General features: G+C 43.5%; 1 protein-coding gene across 1 annotated transcript in view; it reads left to right on the forward strand.

The window, feature by feature from the left end:
* The window catches only part of SYNJ2 (synaptojanin 2), a 203928-nt gene that overhangs the window by 40642 nt on the left and 138240 nt on the right, over positions 1–25046 (forward strand). Inside the window, exon 2 of the mRNA XM_077486270.1 lies at positions 9680–9766. Coding sequence (XP_077342396.1) covers positions 9680–9766 — 87 coding nt within the window. The remainder of the gene's footprint in view (positions 1–9679; positions 9767–25046) is intronic.

A 25046-nucleotide genomic window follows, 5' to 3' on the forward strand; every position in this document is an offset into this window, starting at 1 on the left:
AGGCCTTTGCATGCAACCCCCCTTCCACTGTCGCCATCTTCTCCTTCCTTCCTTAAAAGCTCCACCATCTTCCACTTGTCTTACTTGTGTTGGTGTATTAAGCTGAAGCACCCAGCCGGCTCTAGTACCTCCCCGCACACTGTAGTTGGCTCTGCCTCTCTCCCCCTCTCACTTGCAGGGGGATCATTCAGTTGGGTTGTTGGGATCTGCACCTGCATCCGCATTCTGCACTCAGTGGTCCACCCTTACAGTTATAGCAGCTTCAACTCCTCTGGGAAGGCAGTCCACAAGGTTTAGGAGTGTGTTGATGGGAATGTTTGACCATTCTTCCAGAAGCGAATTTGTGAGGTCAGGCACTGATGTGGACAGGAAGGCCTGGCTCGTAGTCTCTGCTCTAATCCATCCCAAAGGTATTCTATCAGGTTGAGGTCAGAACTCTGTGCAGGCCAGTCATGTTCTTCCACCCCAACCTCGCTCATCTATGTCTTAATGGCTCTTGGTTTGTGCACTGATCCAAATCGTTTTTTTGGGGGGGCGCATTATGGTATGTGGTTGCTTTTCAGGGGTTGGACTTGGCCCGTTAGTTCCAGTGATGGGAGTAAGCATGTTTGTGTCAAACACATCTACTGAGCACCTTGGATCGTTTGGGTCTACTGAGCTGACCAAGGAGGCCATTTGTTACTTCCATCTGATTCAGGGCACCTGGTGGAATTCCGATGAGCCCTGGGCTACAGAATATGTAGACAAGATAATTGGAAAGGTAGCCGTTGCTGTGGCCACTTATTTGTCAATGAGGATCGGCAATATTGGCTATTGGTGTCCCAGCCGCAAAAAAATTTACCTGACCAGGGAGGCCGCGATGTCGGCACCGCCATTCCAACTAAGGGAAACCGGCAGTGGAGCCTTGCGGCTTCACTGCTGGTTTCCGACTGTGCATGCATGAATCGCGCTGCGCTTTGTGAATGGTCAGATTGTCTTCTGGGACACGCACAGATCCCAGAAGACAACGGGGGTGCTGCAGAAGAGAATGTGATGTCCTGGACCGCGACACGGCTGGATCGGAAGTACTCTTAATACTTCCAAAAAACATACTAGGAAAAAGAAAATACATTTTTTTAACTATCCAAAAACGAGGGGTGGTGTTTCGTTTAAGACCACCTCTCAAAATTGGGTGGAACTCCACTTTAACATTATGTAGTCCTTGCAGCTATGAATCAGTTGTTTGTTAGTATTTGTATGTAACACAGACATTTATATAGTGTCAACAATTTACACCGTGCTTTAAATATTGCACATTCACATCATTTGCTGCCCTCAAGGAGTTTACAATCTAAGGTCCCTATCTCACATTTATACAATACACATACTAGAGCCAATTTAGACAATTCACCTACTAGCATGTCTTTGGAGTGTTGGGAGAAAACTATTGTGGAAACTCATGCAAGTATTGGGAGAACAATACAAATTCCATGCAGATAGTGTCCTAACCGGGATACGAAGCCAGTGCTGGAATGCAGAAGTGGGAACCACTTACCCATATATCAGTGGTATGTGTGAGAAAATAGCTTGCATCTAAAACCCTGAATAAGGGAAAGAAAATATGAAATGCTTTCAAAGTCTGTGACAATGCCAAGGAAAGAAAAATGTCAATTATGTGCATGCAAACACATTTTAGATAGTTATACAGAAAGCAGTAAATGCGGAATGTCTCCCTAAAACCCTTAAGATTTCCCTTTTTTTTTTTTTTTTACAGGCTAATTTACTAATGGCATTGTGTTCACTCAACAAACCTGTTCTCTTTAAGCTGAAGTTTAGAGAAAAATGCAGGTTAAAAATGATTACACTTATTTTCAAAGAAAGAATAAGAAATCCAGCACAGCCATTTTCTATTTTTGTGTACAGGCATACCCCACTTTTAAAGCGGACCTCCACCCTCAAGTGGTGCAACAATTGCCACCTTTCAGGGGGGGAGGGGGGTTGCAGATACCTGTATAATCCAGGTATCTGCACCCACTTCCGGGAATAGCTAGCCACAGATGCCCCGCTCCGTTGTATTCCCAGGACACAGCGGGGACCAGTGAAGAAACGTAGCACTACTCGCGCATGCGCAGTAGGGAACCGGGCAGTGAAGCCGCAACGCTTCACTTCCCGATTCCCTGACAGAGGATGGCAGCCGGGAGACGAGCAATTACTCGTCATCTGCTGCCGACATCGCTGGTCCCTGCAACAGGTAAGTGTCCATTTATTAAAAGTCAGCAGCTGCAGTGTTTGTAGCTGCTGACTTTTTTTATATATTTTTTTCAGATGGCACTCCTCTTTAAGTACACAATGGGGTTTATTTACTGTAACATTATGTAATTGACCTTATATATCAAGCACTAACAGCGCTTTACTGTATACTCGGAACATTATATTCTCCTATTGTCCTCAAAGTACAGTCCAATTCTGTTTTGTTAAACCACTCTAATCACAGTAATTATCAACAAGTCCAAGCATGGAAAATGAGTAATATTTAGATCAAGTCCAGCATATGTGGCACAGAGTACTTCCAGTAAGTCTGCATGGAAAGTACATGAAGGATAGATGGTATCTTCCCGTGATAAGATGCTACAGATGAGAGCGGAGCCTGTCCTACACCCTCACCATTTGCACCGCAGTGTAGACCTACATGGATGGCTGCTTACCAGAAATAATCTGCTATAAGGCCTGTCTATTAGATCCCACTGCGTGGACACCTCTTATATCCTCCTGCCTCCTCCGCTTTTATTATGCTGTCCTCGTTGCGGGTAAGCGTGTAAAAAATGCAAGGGGTCCAATATCGTGTTTATACCCTTTATTACCAGTAACCCTCTCCCCCCCCCCCCCCCCTTACAAAATGCGCTTACTTAAAATCAAACTTTAAAAGCATGTACAAGGGTTGTCAGTGATTCGTAACGAACGTCTCACCGTCAGGCTGATATCATCTTTATACACTGCCCGTCAGTCGAGTCCCGGGTGTTCGTCTGCTACTGCCCAACCTCACTACTCGCGGGGCCACGCATTAACTGAGTGAGGGTGAGAAGCTGAAGGAGAAGAGAAACACTGGAATACTAGTCTGTACCAGTGTGCAATGATGTATTTGCTTTGGAGTATAAATCACCTCTAACATTGGGTGTCCTATGTGTTTGCTTTATGTAATTCCACCATTTACACGTGTGTGTGTGTGTGTGTGTGTGTGTGTGTGTGTGTGTGTGTGTGTGTGTGTGTGTGTGTGTGTGTGTGTGTGTGTGTGTGTGTGTGTGTGTGTGTGTGCTGTAAAACTTTTAAATTCATTTTTTATATTTCAGAATGAGGTTCCTCGAGATTGTCCATGATTTTAAAGGCTGTCTTGATTGCAAAAAGGTTGAGAAACACTGCTGTAGACATTAAATGGAAAATGACTGTTGGTCAATTTCTGCAGCATCACATGAGGACCAGATGTCTATGGGGTATCATGTCCAGTCCTTACTGTGTTCCTAATAAGTTAGCACCAGATATATTTGCAGTGCACCTGCCCTACCCTTCTCTTTTAGAATATAAAAGTAGTTATTTTTTTATGCTGACACCACTTCCAGACAGCATAGCCTGGACACATTTGGGTATCTACACAGATTTTTTTTATAAAAATGACTCTAATATATGCACAACTTATTGTATATCTGCCTGGATTCAGCTTCAGTTGGGTAAATTCAACACTCTTCTTGTCTTCAAGGTTAAAAATACAGCTTGTATTTTGCATAGTAATACCAGGATATTAATTCATTATAAACCAGAGACACTTATTAACCAATTTCTGCTTCCCTAAACCTAGCCTTTGAACCAGGGCATCATTTGTGCCACTGGTCATCCCTCTAGTGATAATTAAGGATCTATATAGAGGAATAAGGACCTCCTTCTTTCTTCAGGTGATCCATCTAGTGATAATCAAAGATCTATACAGGGGAATCATGACCTCCTTCCTCCTGTTGGTGATCCCTCTAGTGATAATTTAGGATCTTTATACAGGAATTGGGACCTCCTTGCTCCTGCTGGTGATGCCTCTAGTGCAGGGATGCCCAACCACTGGCCCTCCGATGTGGCCTGCCATGTCTTGCTCTGAGATGGCGGGTCGGCAAGCCCAGATCACGGATTTCCGACCCACCATTTCCAAGCATTCGTGTGAAGAACAGAGCTGCTCTGAAAAAAAAAATTGTTGCTTTACATAAAGATGGCCTAGGCTATAAGAAGATTGCCAAGACCCTGAAACTGAGCTACAGCACAGTGGCCAAGACCATACAGTCGTTTAAAAGGACAGGTTCCACTCAGAACAGGCCTCGCCATGGTCAACCAAAGAAGTTGAGTGCATGTGCTCAGCATCATATCCAGAGGTTGTCTTTGGGAAATAGACGTATGAGTGCTGCCAGTATTGCTGCAGAGGTTGAAGGGGTGGGGGGGGGGTTAGCCTGTCAATGCTCAGACCATACGCCGCACATGACATCAAATTGGTCTGCATTTCTATTGTCCCAGAAGGAAGCTTCTTCTAAAGATGATGCACAAGAAAGCTCGCAAATGGTTTGCTGAAGACAAGCAGACTAAGGACATGGATTACTGAAACCATCTCCTGAGGTCTGATGAGACCAAGATAAATTTATTTGGTTCAGATGGTGTCAAGCGTATGTGGTGGCAACCAGGTGAGGAGTACAAAGACAATCGTGTCTTGCCTACAGCAAGCATGGTGGTGGGAGTGTCATGGTCTGGGGCTGCATGATTGCTGTCGGCACTGAGGAGCTACAGTTCATTGAGGGAACCATGAATACCAACATGTACTGTGACATACTGAAGGAAAGCATGATCCCCCTCCTTCGGAGACTGGGCCACGGGGAAGTATTCCAACATAAAGACCCCAAACACAACTCCAAGATGACCACTGCCTTGCTAAAGAAACTGAGGGTAAAGGTAATGGACTGGCCAAGCATGTCTCCAGACCTAAAACCTATTGAGCATCTGTGGGGCATCCTCCAACGGAAGGTAACCTCCACCAGCTCCGTGATGCTTTCATGAAGGAGTGGAAGAGGACTCCAGTTGCAACCTGAAGCTCTGGTGAACTCCATGCCCAAGAGGGTTAAGGCAGTGCTAGAAAATAATGGTGGTCACACAAAATATTGACACTTTGGGCCCAATTTTGGAGATTTTTACTTAGGGTGGCCAGCAGTTTAGACATTAATAGCTGTGTGTTTAGTTACTTTGAGGGGGCAGCAAATGTACACTGTTATACAAGCTGTACACTCACTACTTTACATTATAGCAAAGTGTAATTTCTTCAGTGTTGTCACATAAAAAGATTTAATAAAATATTTACAAAAATGTGTGGGGTGTACTCACTTTTGTGATATACTGTATATAGGGGAATCAGGATCTCCTTCCTCCTTCCATCTGCTGGTGATCAATCTAGTAATAACTAAGGATCTATGTAAGGGAATCAGGCAGGAGCTGCCCCCCAGTTTGCATGCGGGGTGCCAGACTCATAGGTATCTGAGGTTTTATTTATTTTTTTCCAAGCACATGATTAGAGCATGAGGCTCTAATTGGCATGAAAAGGATTGGGCTCGGGCGCAGTGAACCCACCCACTTGTGACACTAGCGAATCAATATTCCCTATTGGTTTGCGGCTTCTCCTCACAACCAATTGGGACAGGAGGCGGATCTAAAGAAGACCGGGCTGGCCGGAAGAAGAAGGCAGGAGGAGAGGCTGGGGAAGCCGCGGTGACCCTGGAGGAACGAGTGTGGATCTGGTGGGGGGGGGGGGGGGTTGTTTACCACCCCCTCCAAAAAGTTTAGGACTATCGGCCACTGGAATCAGGACCTCCATCCTCCTGATGGTGATCCATCTAGTGATAACTAAAGTTATATATAGTGACGTTAGGATCTCCTTGTTTCTGTTGGCGATCCATCTTGTGATACTAGCTGCATACTGAAGATTTTTACCTTAAATGAATTATGGTAAAATAAAACCTTCAGCTTTTAGAACCACTTTAATCCTCCCGGTTGTGTGCTCTCTATTGATGCACCTCAGAGCCTTGTTAGATAAAAAAAAGTTCCTTCAAAAGACAAATGAGGACCTGAGAATCAGCCAAACCGACTGATGGCTTGGCACACACAAATATTTTGTTAGCAGAATTTTCTTTTTAATTTCCTGTTTTTGTTTTTATACAACACACCAATGAATGAAAAACCGAGAGAATGAGAAACTAGAAATATAAAGAATAAACATTCCACTATGATTAGGTATATGTGTTTTAAAACTTTTTCCATGGTAGTGGCAGCCAATTTTCTTGCTCTTGGACTTGAACAGCGCTGCTTAGCTGTCACATGCTTTGTACTCGGTTATGCCAGCCTAACTCCTTTCCCACATACTCTCAACTGAGTCACAGCAGCCGAGCCTGCTGGGAAATGTAGTCCTAAAGTTGGCAACAATGTCATAAAAAGATACAGAGGGACGTAACATCCACCCACAATGTGACAACTTCTGAATAAAAAGGCAGAAACAAAGATGCAAGACAATATAAAAGATACACAAAACTCAAGAATAAAAGTGTAATATATTGCAGTTTACCAGTTCTTAGCCCTTGTACACACGGTCTGAGAATCCGTCGGAATGTGTCCTATCGGACCGTGTTGTCGGATAATCCGACTGTGTGTGGTATGCATTGGACTGATTTCGTCGGAACCAATTTTACAACTTGTTGGAAATATTTTCCGACAAACTGGTCCGATCGAACCTTGTCCGATCATGTGTAGAGAATTCCGATCAGACAAAGTGCCACGCGTGCTCAGATCAAATTCCTTCACCAAAGCTATTGGCTACTAGCGTGAACGTAGACCCGTCGTAATGAAATCACGTTCTGAACGATCAGATTTTCCGACAACTTGGTCCGACCGTGTGTATGCAACAGTTTCGGACACAATCCGTCAGACACAATCCATCGGACAAAATCCGTCGGACAAAATCCAACGGATTTGGTTGGCAGAATGTTCGACCGTGTGTACAAGGGCTTAGATATGGCGGCTGCATTTGTTTTGCTTTCAGGATAGATATCTTTCCTGAAGTACAGAAGAATATCTGATTTTTGTGCCAGAATTCCAGTATTCTTGTAATTCCCTGTGGACTGAATTCGTATATCTTGAACAGTGTAATTTATATTTCCTTACTGTCTTCTGGGGACTAGAAAACCGCTCCATTCTATGTAATGGGGATAGGAAGAGAAGGTGTTTGTAGTCCAAATCAGAAGAACAGCCTGGGATGATAACACAGCATGCAAAAAGAAGGCAAACATATGTAAAGACTTTTAGGGCCAGTTAAAAATGCATGCACAGTGTTTTGCATGTATTCAAATGGCTCTAGTTTACACCAATGCAGTCCGTTCCGGTCATTTTCTATGTTAACATCTGAAAAACAAATCAGGTGTGGGAGAATTTAGAAAAAAAAAGGGGGGGATCTTGCACATAATTAAATTGTGTACTTTATTTAAGTACTATTGTACCAGTACCCAGGATCAGCTGGGAAAGTACACACATTTGTTTGCTATACCTCTATAATAAATGCCAGCATATTGATAGTGGCTGTTATTTTGGATGGTATTAACCTCCCTGGCGGTATTCCCAAGTCTGGCTCGGGGTGGAATTTCAGTGCCATTAGCGGTAACCCTGAGCCAGACTCGGGATCGCATCGCAGGATGCAGGGAAAGTTACTTACCTTGTCCCCTGGATCCTGCAATGTCTCCTCGCTGTGTGTGCGAGCTGTCTCTCCTACATATAAAAATCTGCATTTTTTGGCTAGAAAATTGCTTACAACCCCAAACATATATTTTTAAGAAGAGGCCATAAAAAATAAAATGGTAGTTGCATATTTCTATGGATCATGATATTTGCACAGCGTTTTTCAAAAAATTTTTGGGAAAAAAAAAACACTTTCATGAATTTTAATGCTCAAAAATACACTACAATACCCAGTTTTTTGGGAAAATATAAATGTTACGCCGAGTAAATAGATACCAAACATTTCACGCATTAAAATTGCGTATGCCCCTGGAACGGAGCCAAACTATGGTACCTAAAGACCTCCATAGGCAATACTTTAAAAGCTTTTGCAGGTTAAAAAATTAAACTAACACATGAGGTCTGGTGCTAGAATTATTGCTCTTGCTTTGACGTTTGTGACGATACCTTACATATGTAGTGCGATGGCCTTTTACATATGTGCGCAGGACTGATGCACACATTTGCTTTTGCTCATGATTTTTTTTTATTTTAACACAATTTTTTTTATTAACTTCATTATCGCAAGGGATGAACAACATCCCTTGTGATGGCATGGGCCATGACAGGTCCTCTTTTATGGAAAGATCTGGGGTCTTTTAGACCCCAGTTTTCTCCGAGATCAGTTTGATCTGATACTTTCACAAGCTGGTAAGGACTTCTTTACATGAGACCGAAACCCGAAGTGACAAAATCCTCATTGCTTCCGAATCCTGACGTCACACAGTGGGAGGAATAACATCAGTTCCTCTGTGTGACCCTAACCATATGGCGCGGGTCGCATCCTTACCAGGCTCCCCGAACACAAGGCGTTTGGGGTGGGGACCCTTTTCCACCGATTGTAAAAGTAATCCAATGGCTGTCAGGTACTCTGGATTACTTTTGCTTAAAAGAAAATTGCACGGGCTAAGAAAGCGATACCAGGATCATGACTGTAGCTGGATCATGACTGTGGTATAACCACTTCAACCTTAGGCTGACTATAAATGACCTAAGGACAGGAAGTCGTTAATTACACCATAAAATAAAAATACTGTACATGAACTGTTTTAACTTTTTAGTGCTTCCTATTTTGAAGGTCTCCTTCACACAATATCAGTTGTGCTGCGTTGTTGTGCATAGATTTTTGCAGGCTCAAAAAATGTTTTCTTTATGTTCGCAATTCATTCCCTACACAACATTTCATTCATTCATTCCCTACACAACATTTACCATTGTGCATGGTTTGTATTGAGCTGGTGTGAATGAGTTGTAAATAATATGTCTAGAACAGGAGTCTGCTAACTTTCTAAGCAAAGGGCCAGTTTACTGTCCTTTAGGCTATGGGGGGGAGGGGGGGGTTGGGCTGTGGCCAGTGGGAGTAGAAAATGCCCCATCAATGGTTTTAATGGGAGAACTAGTGCTCCATTGTTGGTGTCAATAGAAGAATAGTGCCCCATTGATGGTGTCAGTAGGGGGAATGGTGTCCTTTCATTGGTGCCAGTTGGTGGAATAGTGCCCCAAGGGCCAGATAAAAGCAAGCAAAAGGCCACATCCAGCCCCCGGGCCACAGTTTGGAGGCCACTGGTCTAGAATGACAATTCACTCTACCTCTGCTGTACCAGTGCTGCTGTTTAGTGAATGAAGGCCATCCTTTACTAACTCAATAATTTGACTATAACCTAAAACATTGCAGAAAAAGGAATGGCAATTACTTCAATAAATGTTTTAGAACATATTATTGCCACTAATGGTCTATAACTGATTAGTTGGAGTTGGAGTTGTTAATGATGCTTCTTCAGTACTATGGTCCAGTAGTGAGTAACACAGTATAATAAAAGCTTGATGTAGTTATCATACATCATTTTCATCATTATTTTATTTCTAGCACCCGATGAAAAGGAGGCAATCAAAGGACAATATGAAAGGCACCAAGAAGCCTATGGATGCTTGGGAGAACTTCAGTTGAAATCAGGTAATTTCTTTCTAGCGGAAAAAAACTTGCCACCCTCATATCAAATGTTGGTTGATGAAGGGTTTGCTGTATGGAGTGGTTGAGCCATATGCTGCAATCTAAATATCTGCTTAAAATACTGTCACCCCGGACTGCCATGAATCCAGTGGATCTGGGCTGTGAGACATCAATCCAATGGACATCGGCCATGGGCCAAAATTTGTATAGTGTATGGCAAGCTTTAATTTATCACCTGAAAATATCATATTTTGATATGGCATGGGTGACATACTTAGTGTTGCTAAAGGCAACATTTTTTTTTGTTTAAAAATAACAAACTTGTTATATTTACGTGTTCTATGCAGTGGTATTGTTAAGAGCGGTCCTGATCCTCCTCTTCTCAGGTCCCCAGTGGTGATCTTGGCTCCTTCTCTTCTTCTTGGGACTACTATAGCCAGCTGCTGGCTATGGGGAGAAACGTAGTCCCCGACCACGCTCCATAGACTTGCACAGCGGGATTTAGGCCCGCCCCCCACTTCCTCCTCACTGTATTTGATTGACAGCAGTAAGAGCCAGTGGCTCCTGCTGCTTCTCAAATGCAGTGTAAAGAGGAAAAGAAAGGAAAATAGATGCACCCGTGCACGACGCTGATCTCTTCTTCCCTCTCTTACCCTTCACACAGGGGAAGGGGGGCACAGGGAGACTGAAAACTTTTTTTACCTTGATGCAAACAATGCATTAAGGTAAAAAACGTTTTTAGGTTTAGTAACATTAATTCGCCATTTTCCCCTCCTTGTCATTGGGAAAAACACAAAACTACTGCATTTGCCAGGTGCAGGTATTTAGATGTATTGGCACATACTTGTAGCAGACTCCAAACCTTGCTTCTGGACTACAGACGCAAAGCTCTGACCCTTCCAAGCAATGTTGGAGTTTAAAGCGGAACTACACTGCATGTGAGCACCACAAACCAAAAACGCTATTTAATTTATTTTTAATATTCAACGCAAACGCACCCATCCATCCAGGTCTCCATGCTTTATTTTACTGAGAAATCACTTTGAAAATCACCCCACTAGCATTTCTCGCTGTAGCCATCTTGAGAAAGGGAAAATAATTCATATAGCATTTACTTTGTGTGCTTGAGAAAAACCCTCCTCCCCTTCTGAACACTCCTGGGATGTATGACATCATTTGCCTAGGCCTGGGAACCAAGATGTAACTGAAGAAAGGTTAAAAAACATTTTTAAACTAGTAAATATGATATACTTTCCTATCTATTTACTAATGTTAGCAGCATAAAGATTAAAAATATTCAACACTGATTGACAGAGTCAAGTTCAGCTTTTATGCTACCTACCCCTCTGCCTTTACACAACCTTGTTGATCCATAATTGTGATACATTGCTTTATTGTCCAGCCAGAATGTTCAGAAAACAATAAGGTGTGCATGTTTGGCTCTCTGAGAAAGTCCTGGAGCTTTGCCTATCAGTATCGTTTGGCATAGGACAATTACACCAAGGTTATGGAGGTTTTGGCAGGCACTGCAAGGTGACTACATTTTATAACTGCAGCATTTGAATTTTTCCATGATAGTCTCTTTAAAGTGGAGTTGCAGCATACTCCTCTAACTAGACTTAAAGCGGTAGTAAACCACGGAAACCCCCAAAAAAACCTGCAAGACAATAGCATAATGTGCTAATATGTATTGCATACTAGCACATTATGAAAAACTTACCTTAGAACCAAGCCCTGCAGCAGCGCCCGGTCGCCACTGAGGGAGCTGATGTGTTCCCTCTGCTTTTTTTCTGGGATCGCAGGCTCCGGTGCTGTGAGTGGACGGAGCCACAATGGTGACACCCCTGCGCATGCGTGCGGTAGCCCTCCGTTCCAGCAGGATACACCGGACCTGCAGAGCGCATGCGCCGCTGTCAGCAGCTGCATGCAGGGTCAATATCTCCTAAACCATGCAGGTTTAGAAGATATTCGTTTTACCTACAGGTAAGCCTTATAATAGGTTTACCTGTAGGTAAAAATTACCAAGCGGGGTATACAACCGCTTTAACACTGCACCTTCCCCCCTCTTAAAACACTAAGGCCTCATGCACACTGCAGATGTCAAACGCCAGCTTTATGGGTAATTGACCTTTTATTTCTCTGCACCTAAGCGCCCCTTTATATTAGCCTATATGTCCATTCACACAGAGGAGTTTAGAGGCAGAGATCTAAATGCACCAAAATCATGTTCAGGAGAGCATTTGGGCAGAAAAAAAATATCTGATGCGCCTAACTGTGTGTAAATGCATCTACACTCTAGGCACGTGTAGTGCTTGAGCGCTCATTAATTTCAAAGGCCAGAATAAATGAATATTCTAGCCAATGAAAGGAATGAATGCCCAAATGCTTGACACGGCTGAACGTGTCCAAATGTGTTTCATAAAATGTGGTTTTGGGAACATTTTGACGCCGTTTTGACCCCCCCCCCCCCCCAGAACACTCTGATCAGTGCTCTCTGCCATTGGCTGAGAGCGCTGATTGGGAGCCGGTCAGCTGCTGATTTTCAGCTGCCATACACACGGGCCGAATGTCGGTTTTTAGAATTTTTTTATCTATATTATTTTTTTATTTTTTTTTTAATAATTTTTTATTATTTTTATCGATCTCACCCGGCATTTGGCCCATGTAAGGATCTACAGCGAATTTCCAACAAGGACCGCCCCCACGCCTTTGACAAACTTTTGTGAAACAGTTCAGATGTGTTTGTCTAAGTACTTAGTCAAATGTGTACTTTTACAGCTATGCATCTGTTTATATATAATTACTATGCAAATGAAAGCTACAGTATGTCCAGCCAAAACCTTGGGTATTAAAATAGGCACAGCTTCCCAGTGTTTGATAATATTCACTTTGCTAAGTGAATAGCATCTACTCTAAATACAGAGCTATTGTATGTATATTGTCAGACCTCAAAAGAATGTTCTTGTTTAACATAAAGAAAATATGGGTATTCCATGAGTAGTGTCCCTAAAACCATTATGACTTTATGATATTTATATCAAAACGGAAAATACAACATGCCTGTAATGTACCAAATAATCTCGTTTTTTTATGGTAACCGGGGAAAACCTAATACTGAGCAATGTATTCATGCAGACCAATGTTGCTGACACGGTGGTTGGTGCCTTCTAACTTGAGTTTGGCTTTCTTTAGAAAGCAGCTACATGTTTAGTAGTAGCAAAGAATGTCCTCTGCCAACATGCTGTAGAGAAGGATGCTTTCTCTCTGTGTAGAAGCAGTGGCCTCTTTACAGAGGTCCAAGACATCTCCTGCTGAGTGAGAGCTAGAACTGAAAGCATTAAAGCTAGTATTAATTTTACTTAGTGAGATGAAGTTGCTTGGGACTAAGCATTCAAAGTGAACACAGCTATATTATGTTCACTAAGGTAAGTGAAAATGTCCTCTGCTCTTGAATAAATAAAGTTTTTACCTGTAAGTTAAACCTCAAAGCTAACTATACAGAGGAAGGAAGAATTAGATGGGCAGTCACTGCTCTGACTCGTTCATTTGTGTGTGAAGATTCCAGCTTGAGCCATTAAAGCGGAGTTCCACCCAAAAATGGAACTTCCACTTTAAGCACTCCTCACCCCCTTACATGCCACATTTGGCATGCAGTTTTTTGGGGGGGAGTGGGGGCTTCATTAGGAAGGGGACTTCCTGTCCCACTTCCTCCTTCCGCCCAGGGACCGCCTAGGCGACTCCTCCTTTCGCCTTAGGTGGCCCCTCCCTCTAGGCGATCTCCCGGGACACGTGACAGGTCCCAGGAGATCGCCTGTCCACCCTGAGAGCGCAGCGCGACTTGCGCATGCGCCGTGCGTGCACCGCCCTGAAGCCGAAAGCTGTCACGGCCAGGTGCCCAGAGTGACAATTGAGGGGGAGAGGAGCGGCACCCCGTTCGGCCGCATCGCTGGACCGTGGAACAGGTAAGCGTCTGTTTATCAATAGTCAGCAACTACACTTTTTGTAGCTGCTGACTTTTAATAAACATAAAAAGCCTGGAACTCCCCTTTAAGCTCTATAAACCATTTTTTTGCAAAAGGAAAACAAGCAAGGAAAACTTGGAAAATATGAAAAGGAGCCTGAAGCTCCCCCTGGTTGTGTCAGGGCTGCGTCGGCTAATTACCAGCTCCTATCTCTCCACAGTGAATCACCTGTTGATGTTATCCTGCTCGTCAGTCCTGCCTACTTAAGTCATCCAATCCAGATGATCTCTGCCTTCGCCTTGGTCACATCTCTATAGACGCTCTCCTGTGTTCCTGTTAAAGACTTGCTTGGCTGACATTCCTTCTGGCTCCATATCCTGCTTGCTGTTCTACTAGGCTCATCTCTGGCTCCCTGACTTTTTGGCTTGTCTGACTATCCGTTCCGGTTCCTGAACTCTAGCTATGTTTTGACTACGTTTACTCTGTTTACCTTTTTTTATTATTATTATTAAACAAGTGTGATTTAACTATACTTCTGTCTCAGTCTGATTCTTGGTTTCTGACAGAAGGCGAAGGCCATAAATTCAGAAGATGCAGTGAATCCACTTGTTGGTAATATTTTTTTCCAGATTGGATGAGCAGGATCACCGCATGGATCAGTTTGCCATGGCGTTACAAATGCTCCTGAGTCGCACGGCTCACCTGGAATCTGCCGCTGTGGCTGCTCTAGTACAACCTGTGTTGCAGGCCATCCCTGCTGCTGCTCCAGTCTCTGTGCAGGCACCCGCCTTGAGTATAAGAGGTATGTCTGGTTCCACTCCACTTCCCCAGCAATTTGGGGGCAATCCAGTCAAATACAGAGGGTCTCTCAACCAAGTTGAAATATACTTTGGGATGCTGCCCCAGGCATTTCCCACGGACAGAAGCAAAGTAGGTTTTGTGATATCCTTGCTTTCTGAGAGAGCCTTGGCCTGGGTAAACCCTCTATGGGAGACATAAAAACCTGTTGTCTTGAGTTACCCTGAATTTATGATTTCCTTTAAAAGGGTATTTGACGTTCCCACGCGCTCCGCTTCTGCTGCCAGGTGCCTCATGTCCATCAAACAGAGTATGAGAACTGTTGCCGATTACGCCAATGAATTCCGTAAACTGGCAGCAGAGGTTGCTTGGAACAATGAGGCCCTCGTTGCTGCTTTTTCTCATGGTCTCCTGTATACTATCAAGGATGAGATGGCAGCCCGAGATATACCTACTGAGCTGGAGAGGTTGATTACATTTGCCATCCTCATTGACTCCAGACTCTGAGAAAGACTCCCTATTAAGGAGCACTTGAGGAAGCCTCCTGTACATTTGTCTCTGAACTTTGCAGTCCCACCCTTGCCTACCTCACCTCCCATGCCTCCTGGTACCAAGTTGGTCTGTGAAGATGAACCCATGCACTTGGGCTTCACGCGTCTCTCTGCAGATAAGAGAACCCTTAGGAGGAGGAAGAGATTGTGCCTTTATTGTGGCCAGGCAGGTCACTTTTTGAAGTCTTGTCCTATCCATCCAGGGAACGCCCAAACCTTGAGGTCCTCTCACGGACAGACCTTAGGTAGTGTGGTTTCATCCGCAGTTATCCAGAAAGATAAGCCCCTGTTTCAGTTACCATTTCTTGGGCCAAATCGTCCATCGAGGTACAGGCTCTAATCGACTCTGGGGTTGCAGGCCTGCTCATTGATGCTGCCTTTGTTTCGATTCCGCTGCAGCTGCATGACACTCCACTTGCCATTGAGGCTCTTGACGGAAGACCTCTACAGCCTGCCCATGTGACTCATGACACTGTTCCGTTGTCCATGGCCATAGGGGCTCTTCTCCATGAGATAATCCAATTCCAAGTTATTTCATAACCTAGGTTTCCACTGGTTATTAGTTATCCAAGGCACAACCCCTCTTTTGATTGGATCCATGCTTTGGTTCCCTCCTGGTCGCCACAATGCAGTAAGACATGCTTCCAGAAGGTAGCCAAGGTCATGTGCACCTCTTCACTCTCCTCCCTGCCTTAGGAGTACCGCAATTTTAGCGATGTCTTTGACAAAGGTCAAGCCGGTGGTTTACCTCCACACCCGGTCGTATGATTGCGCAATTGAATTTCAACCTGGTGCCATACCCCCTCGTAGTTGGGTTTACGCTTTGTCGGTCTTGAAGGATAAGGCCATGGAGGAGTATGGTGCAGACGCACTTTCTCGAGGTTTCATCCACAAATCCTCATCTCCTGCTGATGTTTGTTTCTTCTTCGTGAAGAAGGAGAGTGGGGAACTGAGACCTTGTATTGATTATAGGGGTCTCAATCACTTCACGATTAAGAATGCCTATCCGATTCTGTTGATTACGGAGTTATTTGACTGCTTCAAGGGAGCAACGGTTTTCACAAAACTTGATTTGAGAAGGGCATACAATCTCATGAGGATTAAGGAGGGCGACGAGTGGAAAACTGCGTTTAATATCAGAACAGGCCATGAGAACCTCGTATTGCCTTTTGGCCTTTGTAACAACCCGGCAGTTTTCCAGGAATTTATTAAGGATGTCCTCTGAGATTTGTTGCAGGTATGTGTGGTGGTTTATCTCAACGATATCCTCATATTTTCCAAGTCCCTGGAGAGCCATCACACAGAGGTCTGTCGTTTGCTTCAGAAACAAAGAGTGAACAATCTCTATTGTAAATTGGAGAAGTGCAAATTCCATTGTGAACAGTTTAAATTCCTGGGTTATGTCATTTCCGCTGCTGGTCTTTCCATGGACCCAGAGAAACTTTCAGTATTCCTACAGTGGCCACGACCCGTGGGTTTACATCCTCTGCAGCGTTTTCTTGGCTTTGCCAACTATTATCAGTAGTTGTTTGTAACTTCTCATCTTTGGTCAAGCCCCTGACTGATATGACCAGGAAGGACGGTAACCCACAGAGTTGGTCTCCGGAGTCCATTAAGGCCTTTGAGAGTCTAAAGGCTGCCTTTGATTCTGCTCCTGTGTTGGCACATCCTGATCCTACGTTATCTTTTATCCTTGAGGTTGATGCTTCTGAGACTGGAGTTTGCGCCCTTCTGTAATGTCCTACCTCTGAGAGCACTATGCATCCTTGTGGCTACTTTTCCAAGAAATTGTCACCTGCAGAGTGCACTTACGAGATTGGTGACAGAGAGCTGTTAGCGTTATTATTTTAGCCCTTAAGGAATGGAGACATCACCTCGAAGGTACCACTGTGCCGGTTCTCATTCTTACTGACCATAAGAATCTCACATTCTTGTCTGAGGCTAAACGCCTCTCTCCCAGAAGGGCACGGTGAGCTCTTTTCTTGTCTAGTTTCAATTACGTTGTCTCATTCTTACCCGGTACTAAGAATGTAAGGGCTGACGCTGTCACAACAATTTTCCTCCACTTCCAAGATGGAGTCTGTTGCGGTTCCTGTGATTTCTCCTGATTGTATTCTGGCTACGGTTTGTACCAGTTTCACTTCTCCTTTGGGTGACAAAATTCATGCTGCTCGGGTCCATGCTCCTTCTGAGAAACCTTGTGACCACTGCTTTGTCCCAGAGAGTCTCCATACTGCCGTGCTCCAGACTTACCATTCTCCCAAGGCTGCTGGCCACCCTGGGAATCATCAACTCTTTTGGGCCATTTCCCAACAATTCTGGTGGCCTAGTCTACGTGCTGATGATGTAACAGACTTCGTAGCTGCCTGTTCCATGTGTGCTCAGAGTAAGACTCCATGACACCTTCCAGTGGGCCTCCTACAACCCATGCCTAATGTAGAAAGGCCATGGACCCACCTGTCTATGAATTTCATTGTGGAGTTACCCAACTCCCAGAGCAACACAGTTATCCTTATGGTGGTTGACCGGTTCTCGAAAATGTCCCATTGTATTCTTAAGTGGATTGCCAGGGCAGGGGTAGTCCGTTTGTTTCCCAGTTCTGGTAAGCCTTTTGTGCACAGTTGGGAGTTCAGCTTGCTTTTTCCTCTGCATATCACCTGCAGTCTAATGGGGCCGCAGAACAAGCCAATCAGTCCTTGGAGCAATTCCTACGTTGCTATATTTCTGATCATCATAACAACTGGTCAGACCTCTTACCATGGGCGGGGTTTGCTCACAATAGTGCCTTTAATTCTGCTTCCTGATTGTCCCCGTTTATGGCGTTCTATGGTTTCCAACCTTCCATGTTGCCTGACTCATTTGTTCCATAGAGTAGTCCTGCGTTAGAGCAGCACAAGATCAGGAGGCTTTGCGACATGCTATTGATAGGTACAGACTCCATGCTGACCACAGATGCCTGCCTGCGCCTTCCTACCAGGTTGGGGACATGGTCTGGCTGTCGTCTCGCAACCTCCGACTTCGTGTTCCCTCTCTGAATTTTTCACTTCAGTTTATCGGGCCTTTCCTTATTCTTTGTAGGAATAACCCAATGGCTTACGCATTAGACCTTCCTTCTAATATGCGTATTTCGAATGTATTTCACATCTCCTTATTAAAAGCTTTGGTCTGCAACCGCTTTACCACCTCTGGGCCTCTTCCTCACCCTGTACAGGTTGAGAATCATGAGGAGTATGAAGTACAGTCCTTTGTTAACTCCCATAGGTTCTGTGGGTGCATACAGTGCCTGGTGCATTGGAAAGGGTATGGTCGGACATACATGCCCCTGTCCTCCTCCGTGATTTAGACGTTTTCCCCTCAAGCCTGGTGGTCCTCCTAGGGGGAGGGGTTATTGAGGAGGGGGTACTGTCAGGACTAGGCACAGCCCTTCCTTCTCAAAGCTAGCTGCTCGGCTGTCGGCTAATTGCCAGATCCTGTCTCTCCACAGTGACTCATGCGTTGATGATATTCTGCTCGTCAGTCCTGCCTACTTAAACCGTCCAGTACAGATGATTTCTGCCTTTGCCTTGGTCACATCTAGAGATGCTCTTCTATGTTCCTGTTGGACTTGCTTGGCTGGCATTCCTTCTGGCTCCAGATCTGCTTGCTGTTCTGCTAAGCTCATCTCTGGCTCTCTGACAATTTGGGCTTTTGTGAATATCCGTTCCGGTTCCTGAACTGTTTTTTTTATTATTAAACCAGTGTGATTTTAACTGTACTTCTGTCTCACTCTGATTCTTGGTTTCTGACAGGTTGCTAGAATAAAGAATGAAAAATATTCATATAAAAAAATGTAGCTATATTCATATACATTTTATTTTATGAAAAAAGGGGTCCAGAGGTCAGTGCTATAGGGCAAAGGGGTAAAAGAGGACACTAGTGTGTGTGTGTGTGTGTGTGTGTGTGTGTGTGTGTGTGTGTGTGTGTGTGTGTGTGTGTGTGTGTGTGTGCAAGGGGGGGTGATGTAAAGGGAGCAGTGGACACTACTATGGGCAGGGCCACCTCCATAGCAGTGTCTTCTACCACCCTTCACATCATAATCCCCCCCCCCCCCCAAATCTGCATTCTGAGCGTTAGACATGTGCAATTCGTTTCGTAACAAATTGAAATTCGGATGAATTTTGCATCTTTCGGACATTCAGATGCACCCGATTGTCTGAATAAAAAAATAACGAATTTAAACTAATACAAAATAAATCATAGCGACTATAATGAATGAATTCGACATGATTTGGTAATTCTTTAACCACTTAAGCCCCGGACCAATTGTCAGCCTAAGGACCAGAGGTCTTTTTACAATTTCGCACTGCACTGCTTTAACTGGTAATTGCGCGGTCATGCAATGTTGTACCCAAACAAAATTTGCGTCCTTTTCTTCCCACAAATAAAGCTTTCTTTTGATGGTATTTGATTGCCTCTGCGATTTTTATTTTTTACAATCTAATAGGAAAAAGTAGACACCCCAAGCTATTTACTGAGAGGCATGTTGAGTCCATGAAATATTTTATATTTTGCCAAGAGTTGCGGGAATATTACAAACTTTTTTTTTTTTGCACAAAGTTGTCACTAAATGATATATAGCTCACACATGCTATGGGCATAAGTGAAATTGCACCCCAAAATAAATTCTGCTGCTTCTCCTGAGTACGGGGATACCACATGTGGGTGACTTTTTGGGAGCCTAGCCACGTACGGGACCCCGAAAACCAAGCACCGCCTTCAGGATTTAAATATAAAACGCTACCAAAAAAAACTGTTAGCGATCGCAGGGATCAGGCCTGACTCTGCAAACGCTACAGTTATGTGTTTAGTGTTTTGTAAGTGACAGTGATCGATCGATATTGCACTTGGGTAGGTTGGGCGGAGGGGCAAAACGCAGGTGCTAGCAGGTATTTGGGCTGATCCCGCTAACAATGCGTTTTTTTGGAACCCTAAACTGCTGGGGACGCTAGTATAGATCTGATCAGATCAGATATAGATTCTATACCATTACGGGAGGTGTATGCTTTGCGCGTGGGTGTTAGCAGTACTGGCACTAACCTAACGCTGCCTGGGGCAACGCAGACCCTATCTGACCCTAAAACCTAATTGATATCACCCGCCGGGTGATCAGGGGGTTAAACCTTTATTGGGTAATAAATGGTGGGTGCCCTGATGCTATAAAAAGCAAACTAACCAGAGTCACCCGTAACACTTATACGGTGATCACTGGCGAAAGGGTTAACTAGGGGCAATCGGGGTTAAAACCTTTATTAGGTAGTATATGGGGGTCCCTTACGCTATATAAAAACCTGACGGGGAACCTAAATAAATAACTGGCTAACCAGCGTCACCAGTGACACTTATACGGTGATCGCTGGTGAAAGGGTTAACTCTAGGGGCAATCAGGGGGTTAAAACCTTTATTGGGTTGTATATGGGGGTACCTAACGCTATAAAAACCTGGCGGTGAACCTAAAAAAAATAACTAGCTACCTAGCGGCACCAGTGACACTAATGCAGCGATCAGAAAAACGATCGCTTAGTGACACTGGCAAAAGGGGGTGAAAGGGTTAACTCTAGGGGCAATCAGGGGGTTAAACCTTTATTGGGGGGGGGTAGGGGGCTGCCCTGGACCTAACACTAACTGCTCTGACAGTTTTTATTGTCACAACTGACACTAAATGCAGTGATCAGTAAATAAATGATCACTGCAATCAGTGACACTGTGACTGGGAGGGGGGGGGGGGGCGATTTGTGTGCCTATGTGTACCTACATGTCAGTGTAGTGATTGGTGCACTTACTATTGGTGCACTTACTACTTACTCAAAAAGACCGCCCCGAGGAGAGTGACATCACTTCCTCCCTGCCTGTGTTTACACTACAAAGGCGGGGGGAAGCTTCTCATTCGCCAGGAGCGATCGAGAGGGGATGGCCAGAAACAAACGGCCATCCCCTCATCCCGGATCGCTCCTGAAGCTAAACGGACCACCGGAGCCAGCGGGAGGGGGTCCGATCGGACCCCCCTCCCACTGGAAGGCAAGCACGTACGGGTACATGCTTGTGCCCGTACCTGCCATTCTGCCAACGTATTTCTACATGCGGCGGTCCTTAAGTGGTTAAAGATCGAATGAAACAAAAGGTCTACTCAAAGTAAATCTTACAGTCCAATCAGCTGATTAATTTTGTACTGGAGGTTGGATTACTGGCAAAGTGCATTCCCGAAAACTGACTGAGAAGGGTGTTGTATTGTATTTGAGCAGAGGAGAAGAGATATTGTCATTGTGTGTGTTAATAGATTCAATAAACTACTTTCCAAACTACGAATCATTATCACGAATATATATACATACATAAATATCGAATTTCAACTAATACAAAATAAATTTTAGTGGATATAATGAATTAATTTGACATGATTCGAGATTCAGTATAACGAATAGCGACACTCTACAGAAATAACGAATTATCCGAAAACGAATTAACGTAACATAACGAATATAAAACAACAAAATTATGTATTTTACGAATGACAACGAACCAAAACTAACCAAAATTTTCCATTGTGCACATGTCTACGAGGATAACGTACTTCTGATCTCTGCAGTCTGAGCACAAGGCACGCCTAATCCCTGCATTTAGAGCGTAACGCACGCCTAATCCCTGCAAGTAGAGCGTAACGCACGCCTTATCCCTGCATTTTGAGTGTAACGCACTTCTGATCTCTGCATTCTGAGCATAACGCACTCCTGATCATTGCATTTTGAGTGTAATGCACTTCTGATCCCTGAATGCTGAGCGTACCGCACTCCTGATCCATGCGTTCTGAGCACAAAGCACTCCTGATCCCAGCATTCTGAGCATAATGCACTCATGAATCCTGCATTAATGAACCCTGCATTCTGAGCATAATGCACTCATGAATCCTGCATTAATGAACCCTGCATTCTGAGCATAATGCAGTCATGAACCCTGCATTCTGAGTGAAACGCACTCATGAACCCTGCACTCTTGTAAGACTTATTTTATTTTTTTGCTCAAACACACTACGTTTGTGATCTACATTTGGGGTTAACAATGTATTATCACCCAACAGTAGATCACAAAGGCAGTGCGTTTTAAACACGGTGCAGAAAACACACATGGAACATGCCTTTCTGGCACCGCGTTCTGGTGTAAACTGGCCCTAACAGGACACTGTCCCCGGAGATCTTCATCAGTGTTGTTCAAGTAGATCTCCATCTCTCTAAGGTTGCCTACCCCTACTGTAGTGTAAAGGCTTTTAAACATCCCCTATGGATAGTAAAATGTATATTGTTTGTTGCCATTGCACGGGTGTGCGCAATTTTAAAACATGACATGTTTGGTAACTATTTACTCTGTGTAACATCATCTTTTAAATTTTAACCAAACAATTGGGTATTGTGTTGTGTTGTGTTTTGGTACATTTAAAACTCAAAAAAGTGTATTTTTTCCAAATTGCATTTGAAAAACTGCTGCGCAAATACCAAGTGACATAAATTGCAACACCCACCAATTTATTCTCTAGGGCCTCTGCTTGAATATATAATGTTTGGGGGTTCTGAGTAATTTTCAAGCAAAAAATACCGTTACATGCAAACAAAAAGTCCCAGAAAAGAACTGGAGGTCAAGTGGTTAAATTAAATTGTATTAAAGCTTTCAATCAGGTTTTTACTTCAAAATCAACCACATTCTGGTAGTCGATTGAACTACTGAATGAATTATTTATGATTGTATTTTCGGAGAATGGAAAGAGTTTAAAATTGACTGAATATCACCAATTGTAGCTCTAATTTCTGCCTTAATTTTGTAAAGTGCTGAGCAAACTATTGACACTATACAAATCCTGTATAATAATAATAATAATAATAATAATACTATTATTAACTTAATGTTGCACACTTGTATTGGGAATAAGGTTCTTGTGCAATGCAGAGGTTGCTGATGCAGTGACACAGCTGTCAGTCTATCTGGTTTATAGTGGCTCAGCTGTTATCCTTGGGATTAATCAATTTGATGCAATGACACGTAAAATCGAAAAGATGTGTATATAGTAAGCTAGATGTGTTTTTAATATCAGAAATAGTATAAGCTGGCAGTGTGGTGGAGATAAAAACTGCTTGTGGAGTCATCGAAAATCTGGCAGGTGATTCAACCAACCTATTATATTCTTGTTGGATGGATGCCCTCAGTGTTAAAGGGTATTTCTAAGGTTTTGTCTGAGAAAAGTACATCTATAATGACTGTAACTAAATAGTTTAGGTTTAGAAATGTCATTAGAGGCTTAAGGAAAATGCAGTACTTTCCAAAGAAGCTTTAATAAACCGGTTTGCCAAGTTTTATCTTCCATTGTACTCTGTAGTGTCCGTACAGGTAATTCAACTTATCAGGAAGATTGGATGACTTTTTCCCTTTTTTATTATTTTGTGGCAACTCAAAAATGTAAGGTGTACATTAACATAAATTAAAATGAAAGATTGATCTTTATTTTTTAACCACTTCAGCCCCGGAAGGATTTACCCCCTTCCTGACCAGAGCACCTTTTGCGATTCGGCACTGCGTCACTTTAACTGTCAATTGCGTGCGATGTGGCACCCAAACAAAATTGATGTCCTTTTTTCCACAAAAAATAGAGCCTCTTTTGGTGGTATTTGATCCTCTCTGTGGTTTTTATTTTTTGCGCTATGAAAAACAACACCGACCATTTTGAAAAAAAAGCTATATTTTTTTTACATTTTGCTATAATAAATATCCCCTAAAAATATATATAAAAAAAAATTTTTTCCTCCATTTAGGTCGATATGTATTCTTCTACATATTTTTGGTAAAAAAAAAATTGCAAAACGCATATATTGATTGGTTAGCGCAAAAGTTATAGCGTCTACAAAATAGGGGATCGTTTTTATGGCATTAGTATTATAATTTTTTTTTATTAGTCATGGCGGCGATCTGTGATTTTTATCGCAACTGCAACATTATGGTGGACACATCTGACACTTTTTTGACACATTTTTGGGACCATTATCATTTATACAGTGATCAGTGCTATAAAAATGCACTGATTACTGTGTAAATGACACTGGAAGGGAAGGGGTTAAACACTAGGGGTCGATCAAGGGGTTAAGTGTGTCCTACGGAGTGATTCTGTGGGGGGTGGGCTACTACTCGCATGACAGAGATCACTGCTCCCGATGACAGGGAGCAGTAGATCCCTGTCATGTCACTAGGCAGTTCTTCGGCTCCGTGACGCGATCGCGTGCACTCGGCGGACATCGAGTTCTCAGGACCCACGGTCACAGTCACGGGGCATGCGGCGGGTGTCCCACACCCACAATGCTGATTCTTAAAGGAGACGTACCTGTACGCCCATTTGCCCAGCCATGCCATTGAGTTGACGTATATCGTTGTGCGCTGGTCGGCATGTCGTTAACTACTTAGCAAATGTATTAAAATTTAAAGTGATTTAAAACCTAACTAGATTTCAGTTTATCTAGAGCACAGTGTATCATAAAAATTTGCCATGTGTTTTTTTTCCATTTTTTTTTGTTTTTTCGTTTTCAACTGATTTGCATACCACTACTACTAACCTTCTCCAGCCTTTTTTAGCTACTTCCTGTCACTTGCTTCAGTGTTGGCTACACATCATTGCTGTAGACTGTCTTCCTATGCAATGTGTTTGCACTGCCGCTTGTAGTCTCCACCAGGGCTTATGTGTGTGTGTGGGAGTACTTGAATAAGTATCTTCATGGCAGGATCACAAGATAGTCCTTGTTTTAAATCTGCAGCTTTCATTAAAAGAGTTGGAAAGGCAGATTCTATAAATTAAGATAAAAAAACCTTCTGTGTGTAGTAGCCCCCCCAGCACCCCCTAATTACTTACCTGAACCCCATCTCTCTCCAGTGATGTTCATGAGTGTCTTAGCCATTTTGGACACT

This window comes from Lithobates pipiens, unplaced genomic scaffold (assembly GCF_037356315.1).
Source record: "Lithobates pipiens isolate NorthernLeopardFrog02 unplaced genomic scaffold, aLitPip1_a1.2 Scaffold_18, whole genome shotgun sequence".
Taxonomy (NCBI): domain Eukaryota; kingdom Metazoa; phylum Chordata; class Amphibia; order Anura; family Ranidae; genus Lithobates; species Lithobates pipiens.